Here is a 12,212-nt window from a genome sequence, read left to right on the forward strand (position 1 = left end):
TGTAGAGTTTGTATGTTCTTTCTATGTAATATTTTTGACTTCGACACCACCTACCCTGGCACTGCGCCCCTTGGTGACAGCTCCCCATCCCCGTAGACTCGCATCCGGAGGGTCCAATCCTGAATCCCGAAACTTCGGCATTCCAGGAGAATGGAGGACTGTAGCCACCACAGGAGGGAAATCCTGGCCTGAGGTGACAGCTGAATCATCCAATGTATCTGCAGATGCGATCCAGACCACTTGGTCAGGAGATCCAACTGAAACATTTTGGCATGGAACCTCCCATACTGGATTGCCTCGTATGAGGCAACCATTTTTACCAACAATCTTATGCAAAGATGGATGGACACTCGAGTAGGTCGGAGCACCATGCGGACCATCTCCTGAAGTGTTTTTGCCTTGTCCTCTGGAAGAAACACCTTCTGTGCCACATTATCCAGCAACATCCCCAGGAACAGGAGCCTCTGGGTTGGCTCCAGGTGGGACTTCTGTAAATTGAGGATCCACCCATGGTCCGACAGAAGATGGATGGTGCGGTCGATAAGGAGCAACAAAAGCTCCCTGGATCATGCCTTTATCAGAAGATCATCGAGATATGGGACCACATTGACTCCCTGGACCCGGAGTTGGAACATCATCTCCGCCATCACCTTTGTGAATACCTTCGGGGCTGTGGACAGGCCGAAGGGTAGTGCTTGGAATTGGAAGTGATTGTCCAGTAGGGCAAACCGCAGGTACGCCTGATGAGGCGGCCAAATCAGAATATAGAGATAGGCGTCCTTGATATCCAAGGAGACCATAAATTCCTGTTCTTCCAGGCCCGCAATCACTGCTCGCAGGGATTCCATCTTGAACTTGAACACCTTCAAATAAGGATTCAAGGATTTGAGATTCAAAATGGGTCTGACCGAACCGTCCGATTTCGGCACCACAAACAGGTTTGAGTAAAATTCCTTCCCGCGTTGCGGTAGTGGTACTAGAACAATGACGCGGGACTGAACCAACTTTCGGATTGCCTGTTGCAACGTAACTTGCATATCTCCCAAAGCTGGTAAGCTTGATTTGAAAAATCGTTGGGAGGGAGTACTGTCGAACTCCAGCCTGTAGCCCTGAGAAACGAGATCTCTGACCCAAGCATCCTGGCAGGAATTCTCCCAGACGCGGCTGAAGTGACGCAGTCGAGCTCCCACCTCGAGATCCCCTCTGGGTGGGTGGGCACCGTCAAGGGGTTCACTACGGCTGGCCGGCGGTCGGGCTCCCGGCGACCAGCATCCCGGCGCCGGGAGCCCGACCGCCGGCTTACCGACAGCTTGGCGAGCGCAAATGAGCCCCTTGCGGGCTCGCTGCGCTCGCCACGCTACGGGCACGGTGGCGCGCTACGCGCGCCACACTATTTTATTCTCCCTCTATGGGGGTCGTGGACCCCCACGAGGGAAAATAAGTGTCGGTATGCCGGCTGTCGGGCTCCCGGCGCCGGTATACTGAGCGCCGGGAGCCCGACCGCCGGCAAACAGAAGACCACCCCCGTCAAGCTGAGGCCTTAGTGGAAGCAGAACCGGTGGACTGTTCCTGAGAGCTAGTGCTTGCAGGTTTTCTGGACTTACCTCTGGTGCCTCTAGCTGCATTGCAGGCACCTCTGGCCTTAGATCGAAATCTGTGAGCCCGAAAAGACTGGACAGATGGCCCCAGATAGGAACGTCTTGCCAGCGGGGCCCCAGAGGGGAGAAACGTGGAATTCTCAGCCGTAGCTTTGAAAATCCAGGTATTCGATTTGACCCCAAAAAGCCATTCCCCAGAAAAGGGGAGGGATTCCACACTACGTTGGATTCTGCATCCACAGTCCACTGACGCAACCACAAGGCCCTGTGCGCCGACATACCATGGCAGAAGTCCGAGCATTAATGTTCCTCATCTCATTGTGCGAATCACAGAGGACCCGGGTAGTGTCCTGAATGTGCTTCAGGAGGGTTACCATAGTAACTAAGGGCATATCCCCCGAGAGGTCCCCCTGAATTTGAGTGGCCCAAGAATGAATAGCATGGGTCATCCAGCAACCTGCAATGACTGGTCTTTGTGATATACCGGCTGCAGCGTATATAGATTTTAGGGTAGTCTCTATCTTCCTATCCCCAGGATCCTTCATTGCAATGGAGCCCGGGGCGGGCAGCACCGCCTTTTTAGACAGGCGACAGACTGAGACATCCACCCCAGGGGGATCCTCCCAAAATGTTCTACCTTCAGGAGCAAATAGGAAAGTGCGCAAAAACTTTTTGGACACTTGGAATTTTTTGTCTGGATTTTTCCAGGCCTGTTTGAAAAAGTAATCTTACTCTGTAGAATCAGAGAAAGTGACATTAAGCTTGTTTTGTACAAAGAAAAACGACTGCTGTGACGCAGCGTCCTCTAGATGGAGCTTTAACACATCCCTTATAGCCAAAATGAGGGGTTCAATACCCTGAGCAGCATCGGGATCCCCACTAACGGGATCCAGATCATCCCCATCATCCTGTATATCATCATCTGTATCAGATAGAATAGCAGGTAAACCACGCTTCTGAGGACCTGCATGAGAGAGGGGGGCTGTGCATCTGCCCTGGCAGCTAAATCTGCAACAGCTTGTTGCAGTAGCTGAGTTTTCTGCATATTAGCAGTGAGCTGGGATGACATATCAGACATCATAGTCTTAAGAGACCCTAACCAGTGGGGCTCTGTACCCTTCTCCCCTTCACTGATTTGTGAAGATTGACTGCATTGTTCACATAAAACATTAGACAATGGAGAGAATCTAGTGTGACATACACTGCACAGCTTGTGTTTACCCATATTTCACAGTAAGCACAATAACTTACACACAGTTATAATGCAAGCCTGCCCTACTGTATGTGAGAGGAGACACAGAGAGAGAGAGGACACCAGCACACCCTGAGCTGCACAGCCCCAGTGAGGCTGTCAGCTCCCTATAATACTGTAAACACTAACAATTTCTATCTTATATAGGATTTATATAGTGTACACAAGCGGCTGTCCCCCTTTGCCACACCCTGTATCCAGTGTGGCTGAGGAGTCAGGAAGCGCTGTGTGTGCTCTATATGGCTGCAGTAAGCAAAGGAAGATGCCAAAAAGCCTCAGGTCCTGCTCTGAGGTAGCTCCGCCCCCTCCAATGGCGCTGGAGTAACATACATATTTTATACTGGCAAAAGTCTCCTTTTAAGCTTAAAACATCACACAAGTGCTAGTCAAGCCCTTTTGTGCCAGTTCTACACGGGGGATCTTAGCGGGACCCCTCCGGGAGAGTCCCGGAAGCCGCACCAGTTGTCAGCCGCACTTTCAACCGGGGCACCCCGGTTTGTACTCACCACCGATGTCACCTTCAGGCAGCGTTAGGGGTGTACGGCGTGCTGCGGCTGTGACAGCCAAGGAGCAGTGCCAATATGGCTGGCTGCTACGGGAAACATCTCCACTTGTCTTCTTAAGGGGGTTTGGTAAATCCCCCACCTTAGTTTATGAACATGGACCTGTCATCTTCACATAAAACCAAGTCTTCTGGTCACATGCCTACTGCATGCAGTGGATGCAAATCTTGTCATCCAGCCCCCGCCCCCTGCTGCGTGATGACGCAAATAGAATATCCTCAGCTTTTCCCATACAAAACACGATAGCTTACGAGGGGGGAGGGGATAGTTTACCTGTGTCTCCAGCATTTATTAGCTGCTTGAGACTTTGCAGGACTAAAACGTGTGGCTTCCGCAGTACTGCTTATGGCCAACAGGTAGCAATAAAGAGTCAGCTTCTCAGTCAGTATTTAAGTGCATGCGTGGGTCTAATAAATCCAATTTAATTTTAACTATTCTGCCATGAGTGATTTTTTTGTTAATTGCAGTATATGACTGCTTCTACCATCACACTTTTCTGTTACTCAAAAATTGATTAGGTGATTGAACATTTTCTGTGTCCTGCAGTCACATCCTGCGTCAGCGTACTTTGGTGAGTCTGATCGTTTCTTACCAGTGCGTTACTGATTTTATTGGTCAGTTCTTCTTACATTTTATTCGTCACAATGATTTGGTGTTTAACGGAATAGGGTGTCCCATTATCAGAGAAAAATCAGATTATCTAGCCTGCCTGTGATCTGATGTGTCTGAATCATATCCACTTCTGGAATGTCTATGACAGTGGTTCTCAACCGCGGCCCTCAAGTACCCCCAACAGTTCATGTTTTCCAGGTCTCCTCACAGGATTGCAAGTGAAATAATTTGCTCCACTTGTGGGTCTTTTAAAATGTGTCAGTGAGTAATGACTACACCTGTTCAACTGCTAGGTGACCTGGAAAATATGATCTGTTGGGGATACTTGAGGACCGAGGTTGAGAACCACTGACTGGTCTATGAGATGCCCAGATCTGCTTATGCAGTCAATATCTTATTACAAAAAGACTGATTAGAACTCACCATGTCTTGCTTTGAATGGTATTGCCGAGTATGGGGTCCTTCTGAGTTGATCGCACGCTGCCGATTTTCGCAGCGTAGCGATCAGGTTACTACTGCGCATGCGGATGCACCGCAATGCACACGCGCGTCGTACGGGTACAAACAGCATCGTTGCTGGGCAATGCTTCTAGCAACTAATCCATTCCCACGGGTGATCACAAGGAGATTGACAGAAAGAGGGCGTTTATGGGTGTCAACTCACCGATTTCTGGGAGTGGAAGGGAAAACGCAGGCGTGTCCAGGTGATTGCAGGGCGGGTGTCTGATGTCAATTCCGGGACCCGACAGGCTGAAGTGATCGCTAGGGCTGAGTAAGTTCAGACCTACTATGAAACTGCAAAAAACTTTTTCGTCCCGCTCGGCTGCACATGCGACCGCACACTTGCAAAGCGAAAATACACTCCCCCGTGGGGGGCGACTATGCGTTTGCATGGCTGCTAAAAGTAGCTAGCGAGCGATCAACTCGGAATGAGGGCCTATATGCGGCAGCTTGCTTAGTACATTTACCCCTATAAGTATGAGTGGTCTGGTTTCTACAGGGCACATAAGGTTATATAATCACACCTTTTGCCTCAGTTTGTTCTTAAATAGTTTTCATTATAGGGGAGGTGTATCAAGTCTTGGAGAGATAAAGTGAAGCACAATCAGTTCTGACATTTCAAAGACTATCCAAGATAAATGACAGTTAAATGAGAGTCAGCAGCGGAACGGTTGCTTTGGACACGATCCCCACTTTATTTCTCTCCAAGGCTTGATACATCTTCCCCTTCCCCTGTTTGTTTAATCAGTGTTCCTTGTTATGCAGCACTGTTTAATATGTCGATACTATATAAAGACTAATAATATATGCATTTATTACACACACACACATATATATATATATATATATTAGAGATGAGCGGATATATAAATAATATAATTATATGTTATTATGTCATCCAGTCACTGTGATACAATGCCATCGGATTCAGACAGACTGTTCCCATTGATCGTAGGCAATGTTTCTGCGCTTGTGTAACAGCTGCATACATACACTACCTGCATACATTAATATGATGGGCACTTACACATGACAACTATGTAAGGTTTGTACACATTTGCCGTACTGTATATTTATCACTTGCTTTGAACACGGGAACCGGCTGACACATGCCTGGCGGTGCAGATGATGAAAGGCGCATGTTTATGCAGAGAATAAAGTCAGCGCTTCATATCTGTGCTACCTGGGTAGCAACGTCTGCACCCGATAGGCCAGTTTACATGCTGTCGTCTCACAATCCCAGATGGATCAGAAAGTAGTAGTGGAAGGTCCCCATCTAATCAGAAAGTATAACGTTCCGTGATTCCTGCTTATGTCCCACCCAGTAACAATTTATATGCAATGTAAACCATTCCAAACAAATGTCCAAATCAATACTACCTGGATGTTGTAGCAAGCTTTCTGTATGACGTGTTTATGGGGCTGGATATCACTCTCGACGCCCACTGATTTCACTTCGGCCCCTGAGACGCATGTAAAGGGCATAACAAAGTGCACAGTCGCTATCGGCTCCCAGCTGGGCGGTATCTCCTGGTCTGAGCCCAGTTCCAGCTTGCAGGAAAAGCTGTGCGGCTGATCCGGACCTTTAAGAAGAAGAATAGAACATGTTTAGAATGTGACTGTAGAAGTTTGTGGCAACTAGTGTAATATCACACCTTGGCGAATAAAGTAGATTGCTTTGATCTACTGAAGTGCTACACCAGGCCTGGCCAACCTGTGGCTCTCCAGCTGTTGTGAAACTACAAGTCTCAGCAAGCTCTGGCATAGTATTGCTACTAGGGAATGCTAAAACTGTGGCACAGCATGCTGGGATGTGTAGTTGCACAACAGCTGAGGAGCCACAAGTTGGCCAGGACTGGGCTACATAATTACTTTTTATTCAATTTCAAATATTAGCATTAGCTGCACTTCACTTTGCAGCAAGTACAAAAGCATCGCACAGCGGCGATGCTTTTGTACTTCTAGAGTAGCTCCCGGCCAGCGCAGCTTCTGCGGCTGGCCGGGAGTTGATCGTCGCTGCCCCTGGTCGCAGCGGTTGCGTGTGACGTCACACAGCTGCTGCGGCCCGCTCCCCGCACAGTCCAGCCATGCCTACGTTGGCCGGACCGCGCCCCCATAACGACGGCCAGACACTGCCGTGCCACCCCCTCCCGCCCAGTGACCGCCTCTGCCTGTCAATCAGGCAGAGGCGATCGCAGGGAAACGCATGCGCCAGCGCACTGCGGCGCCGGTGCATGCGCAGTTCCGACCCAATCGCTGCGCTGCAATAAACTGCAGCGAGCGATCGGGTTGGAATGACCCCCATTGAAAGGGGAAAGCGGTATTTTCAGTTTTGTTTCAATAAATCTACAGTGTCTAGAGCAGGCATGTCCAAACTGCGGCCCTCCAGCTGTTGTGAAACTACATATCCCAGCATGCCCTAACAGTTTTGCTGTCAGAGAATGCTAAAGCTGTGTCAGGGCATGCTGGGATGTGTAGTTTCTCAACAGCTGGAGGGCCGCAGTTTGGACATGCCTGGTCTAGATAGACAGTCAGTAGATTGACAGGTACAAAAAGTTGACATGTGAAAGGTAGACATGGAGAAGGGTCGACACAAAAAAGGTTGACGCAACTTTTTTTTTTTTTTTGTGTGTGTTGTTTTCACCGTCAGAACACAGGAAACCCCAATTAGTGTACTGATGGCCAAATTCAAGGTTGATTGCAAAACAACATTTTCCTCTAATGGGCAAAATCATGATGCACAGCAGGTGGGGCAGATATAACATGTGCAGAGAGAGTTTGATTTGGATGGGTTATATTGTTTCTGTGCAGGGTAAATACTGGCTGCTTTTTTTTTACACTGCAATTTAGCTTTCAGTTTGAACACACCCCACCCAAATCTAACTCTCTCTGCACATGTTACATCTGCCACCTCTGCAGTGCAACATGGTTTTGCCCATTGGAGGAAAATGTTGCTTTGCAATCAACCTTGAATTAAGCCTTGCGTCCCCTTGCATGGCTCACTAGCTGCGGGCAAGGTGCCTCACTCCGCTACTGCTGCGCTTGGCACAGGTTACTATTCCCTATCATAGACCACGTGCATGGTAAAGTATGAAGAAGTTGAGGGGAAAAACGCATGTCGACCATTTGTGTCGACCATTGACATGTCGATCATTTGAATCTGACGACCTTTTGTACTTGCTGACCATAATCACTGTTGACCAGATACAGGTCAACCTAATTACCATGTTGACCTAATGTATGTCGGCCATTTGGTGTAAACCTATCGACACTGTAGATCTATAGACCGCATACCGCATTTTCAGGGTTCTGTGACAGACTGGAATCTCTTAGGCTGGGGTCACATATGTGCTGGAGTGCTGCAGGTTCGCTGGAGATTTGTAGCTGCCGTTTACATCACTCCGGGGGCATTCCCGGGGATGCTGGGCTGATTCCGGAGACTCTGCCTGCACCGCCAGCTCCTCCTCAGTGACAGGAGTCGGGCAATACAGGATAATGTCACAGTGCAGCACCTGGCTCCCTGTCATGGTGGAGGAGCCGGCATTTGCAGCGGGACGCTCTGCCGTCCTGCCGCACGGGGGGGGGGGGGGCTTGAGGTTAGGTTTAGGCAGGAGAAGGGGGGTTAGGGTTAGATGGCAGGGATGTGAAGGTTAGGGATCGGGGAGGGAGGGTCAGGCACAGAGAAGCAGAGGTTAGGGTTAGGCATCAAGCAGTTAGGGGTAGATTTAGGCAGTGGGGAATGGAGGGTTAGGGTTAGGCACCAAGGGTGGAGGGTTAGACACCACCGGGGAAGGTTATGGTAGGGGGCAGAGGAGGGTTAGGGGGGCTTACTACTGGCCCGTCGGGATTATGAGAGACGGGATGCCGCTGTCGGTATACTGACAGCCGGCATCCCGTCCATCGGCAAATCATACTGAACCCCCTGGAAAGGTGATACCAGGGTGCGGTCCGCACACCCCTAGTGACACCTCTGGCACAGAGCTGTACAAGTGTCACATAATAAACTAATCAGCACAGTCTCCTGGTGCAAGTCTCTGGTACGTCCTCGTCATACCGCAAAAAAGTCGCACAGTACCTGGTTGCCCACTTGCGCCAGCTGTCTCATGCCGCATGGCGTATTGAAGCTAGGTGTATGAGGACACATCTGTATACTATAAAATACATGTTTTATACATTCAAATCATTATGTAATAAAAACATTGAAACACATAAATGTTACAGATCTAATAAACCAAGAGGAAGAGATCTAAAGTATTTCGGGGAGATGTACTAAACAGTGAAAAGACTGGAGAAGTGAGCCAGTGGAGAAGTTGCCCATGGCAACCAATCAGCGTCGAAGTAACATTTATAATTTGCATACTTTAAAATTATACAGAGCAGCTGATTGGTTGCCACAGGCAACTTCTCCACTGGCTCATTTTTCCACTCATCACTGCTTAGTATATCTTCCCCTTAGTAGATAGGACTTTTACGTGACTTCCAACCATGGCCCTCATTCCGAGTTGTTCGCTCGCTAGCTGCTTTTAGCAGCAGTGCAAACGCTAAACCGCCGCCCTCTGGGAGTGTATCTTAGCTTAGCAGAAGTGCGACCGAAAGGATCGCAGTTCTGATGGTAAAAAATTTTCATGCAGTTTCTAAGTAGCTCCAGACCTACTCCTACCTTGCGATCACTTCAGACAGTTTAGTTCCTCTTTTGACGTCACAAACACGCCCTGCGTTCGGCCAGCCACTCCCCCGTTTCCCCAGCGCACGCCTGCGTTTTAATCTGACACGCCTGCGTTTTTTAACACACTCCCGGAAAACGGTCAATCACCTCCCAGAAACGCCCCATTCATGTCAATCACTCACCGATCAGCAGAGCGACTGAAAAGAGTCGCTCGGCCTTGTGTGAAACTGCATAGTTTTTTGTGAAAGTACGCCACGCATGCGCACTGCGGCCCATACGCATGCGCAGAAATGCTGAATTTTTGCCTGATCGCTGCACTGCGAACAACGGCAGCTAGCGATCAACCCGGAATGACCCCCCATGTGTCTACGTCATACCCTGCGGATTCCACAAATGTGCCATACGGATAACTAGGGGAATTTACGTAAAACTGAATGCTTGTTTGCATAATCTGTAGTTATAAAATGAGCCCGTTGTATGTATTTTAGTGCACAGCACGTTTCCCCAGCCAGTGTTCACAGACCACACATTTTATTTATAGCTACTATGGAGATTATTTGTCCCTTTGGCTATGTCCATATTCACTGTGGATTACATGCATTAGGCTGCTGTAGAGAGAAAAAAAAACACATTTAAGATTATAAATGGTGGAAGAGAATAATCCATTTAAATGCGAAATCCTAAAATACCTCTTGAACATTGACTGACACTGCAGATAAAAAATATATGTTATTTGAAATCTGCCTTATGGCAAAACGTATAAGAACTGAGAAAAAGTCTAAAATGATCAATCACAGCTCCAGATATCTCTGCAGCCGGCTTGTAGCAATGGGGGTCATTCCGAGTTGTTCGTTCGTTATATTTTTCTCGCAACGGAGCGATTAGTCGCTAATGTGCATGCGCAATGTCCGCAGTGCGACTGCGCCAAGTAAATTTGCTATGCAGTTAGGTATTTTACTCACGGCATACGAGGTTTTTTCTTCGTTCTGGTGATCGTAGTGTGATTGACAGGAAGTGGGTGTTTCTGGGCGGAAACTGGCCGTTTTATGGGTGTGTGTGAAAAAATGCTACCGTTTCTGGGAAAAACGCGGGAGTGGCTGGAGAAACGGAGGAGTGTCTGGGCGAACGCTGGGTGTGTTTGTGACGTCAAACCAGGAACGAAACTGACTGAACTGATCGCAGATGCCGAGTAAGTGTGGAGCTACTCAGAAACTGCTAAGAAGTGTCTATTCGCAATTCTGCTAATCTTTCGTTCGAAATTTTGATAAGCTAAGATTCACTCCCAGTAGGCGGCGGCTTAGCGTGTGCAAAGCTGCTAAAAGCAGCTTGCGAGCGAACAACTCGGAATGAGGGCCAATATCTGCAGCCGAGGACGGCACCTAGGAATCGTGCAAGTTAGCGGATCTCAGGAGTTATCTCATTGTCAGTAAATAAATTTAGGCCCTCATTCCGAGTCGTTCGCTCGGTATTTTTCATCGCATCGCAGTGAAATTCCGCTTAGTGCACATGCGCAATATTCGCACTGCGACTGCGCCAAGTATCTTTGCTATGAAGAAAGTATTTTTACTCACGGCTTTCTCATCGCTCCGGCGAACGTAATGTGATTGACAGGAAATGGGTGTTACTGGGCGGAAACACGGCGTTTTATGGGCGTGTGGCTGAAAACGCTACCGTTTCCGGAAAAAACGCAGGAGTGGCCGGAGAAACGGGGGAGTGGTTGGGCGAACGCTGGGTGTGTTTGTGACGTCAAACCAGGAACGACAAGCACTGAACTGATCGCACAGGCAGAGTAAGTCTGGAGCTACTCTAAAACTGCTAAGTAGTTTGTGCTCGCAATATTGCGAATACATCGGTCGCAATTTTAAGATGCTAAGATACACTCCCAGTAGACGGCGGCTTAGCGTGTGTAACTCTGCTACATTCGCCTTGCGACCGATCAACTCGGAATGAGGGCCTTAGTTTGTCTAATTGCTAAAAATAAAAAAAACACATTTTGATTGAGCTGGTGCAAGTTAGACATTAGAAAGCTCTGGCTGCTGTGTTACTAGACATTTTCACGTTGCAAATACAGTACATTGATGATTGGCTCACTACAAATCGTCAATCGGACCAATTTTTGGTCAGTGTCCCGCCGTCCGACCTGTGGGTTCCGCGGTGGGGGGGTGGGGGGTTCTGATTAAGGATTTGACAACGTTGGGTGCAAGCCTGGATTAAGGGCCATATGGACCTGGGCCTTGAAATTATATAGAGAAGGCCAGGCCAATCTGTCAATCTCCAGCTGTTGTGAAACTACTTAGGGGTCTATTTACTAAGCCTTGGATGGAGATAAAGTATCAGCCAATCAGCTCCTAACTGCTCTGCCACGGGCTGGGTTTGAAAAATGTCATTTAGGAGCTGATTGACTGGTACTTTATCTCCGTCCACCTTATCTCCATCCAATCTTACTAAACAGACCCCTAAGTTCCAATATCCCTTTCCATCATGAGCTGCTAAAGCACGCTGGGACTTGTACTGTCACAACAGCTGGAGAGCCACAGATATAGGGGTCTATTCATTTAGTAGTGAAAAGAGTGGAGAAGTGAGCATGAGGAGAAGTTTCCCATGGCAACCAATCGGCTGCTCCGTACAATTCTATAGTATGCAAATTATAAATGTTACGTCAATGCTGATTGGTTACCATGGCAACTTCTCCACTGGCTCATTTCTCCACACTTTTCACTGCTTCATGAATAAACCCCATAGAGCCTATTGTGAGAAGCGGCAGTGCTGTGTGGGTGTGGCCAGTGTCATGTGGGCGTAAACACTCCCTACGCGATCAGACCCAATATCTCCTTATCTACATATCTAGGTAAAAGTGCATAATTTGTGAGGAAATACAAATGTAATACTTAAGATTTATGGCCAACCGTGTGGCATGCTAGGTTGCTGTCATGATGATGGGCCTATTATTTTGTCGAGGCCTGGGACTATAGCCCAATTCACCCTATTGTTAATCTGAAAAGTGGATGTGCATGTATGTC

At 48.3% G+C, this 12,212-nt stretch overlaps 1 protein-coding gene across 4 annotated transcripts in view; it reads right to left on the reverse strand.

The window, feature by feature from the left end:
- The window catches only part of STON1 (stonin 1), a 242,663-nt gene that overhangs the window by 21,717 nt on the left and 208,734 nt on the right, over positions 1-12,212 (reverse strand). For all 4 annotated transcript variants that reach the window (XM_063918690.1, XM_063918691.1, XM_063918689.1 and 1 more), the window contains one exon: positions 5,907-6,109. In XM_063918690.1, coding sequence (XP_063774760.1) covers positions 5,907-6,109 — 203 coding nt within the window. The remainder of the gene's footprint in view (positions 1-5,906; positions 6,110-12,212) is intronic.

This window comes from Pseudophryne corroboree, chromosome 4 (genome assembly GCF_028390025.1).
Source record: "Pseudophryne corroboree isolate aPseCor3 chromosome 4, aPseCor3.hap2, whole genome shotgun sequence".
In the NCBI taxonomy this organism is placed as follows: Eukaryota; Metazoa; Chordata; class Amphibia; order Anura; family Myobatrachidae; genus Pseudophryne; species Pseudophryne corroboree.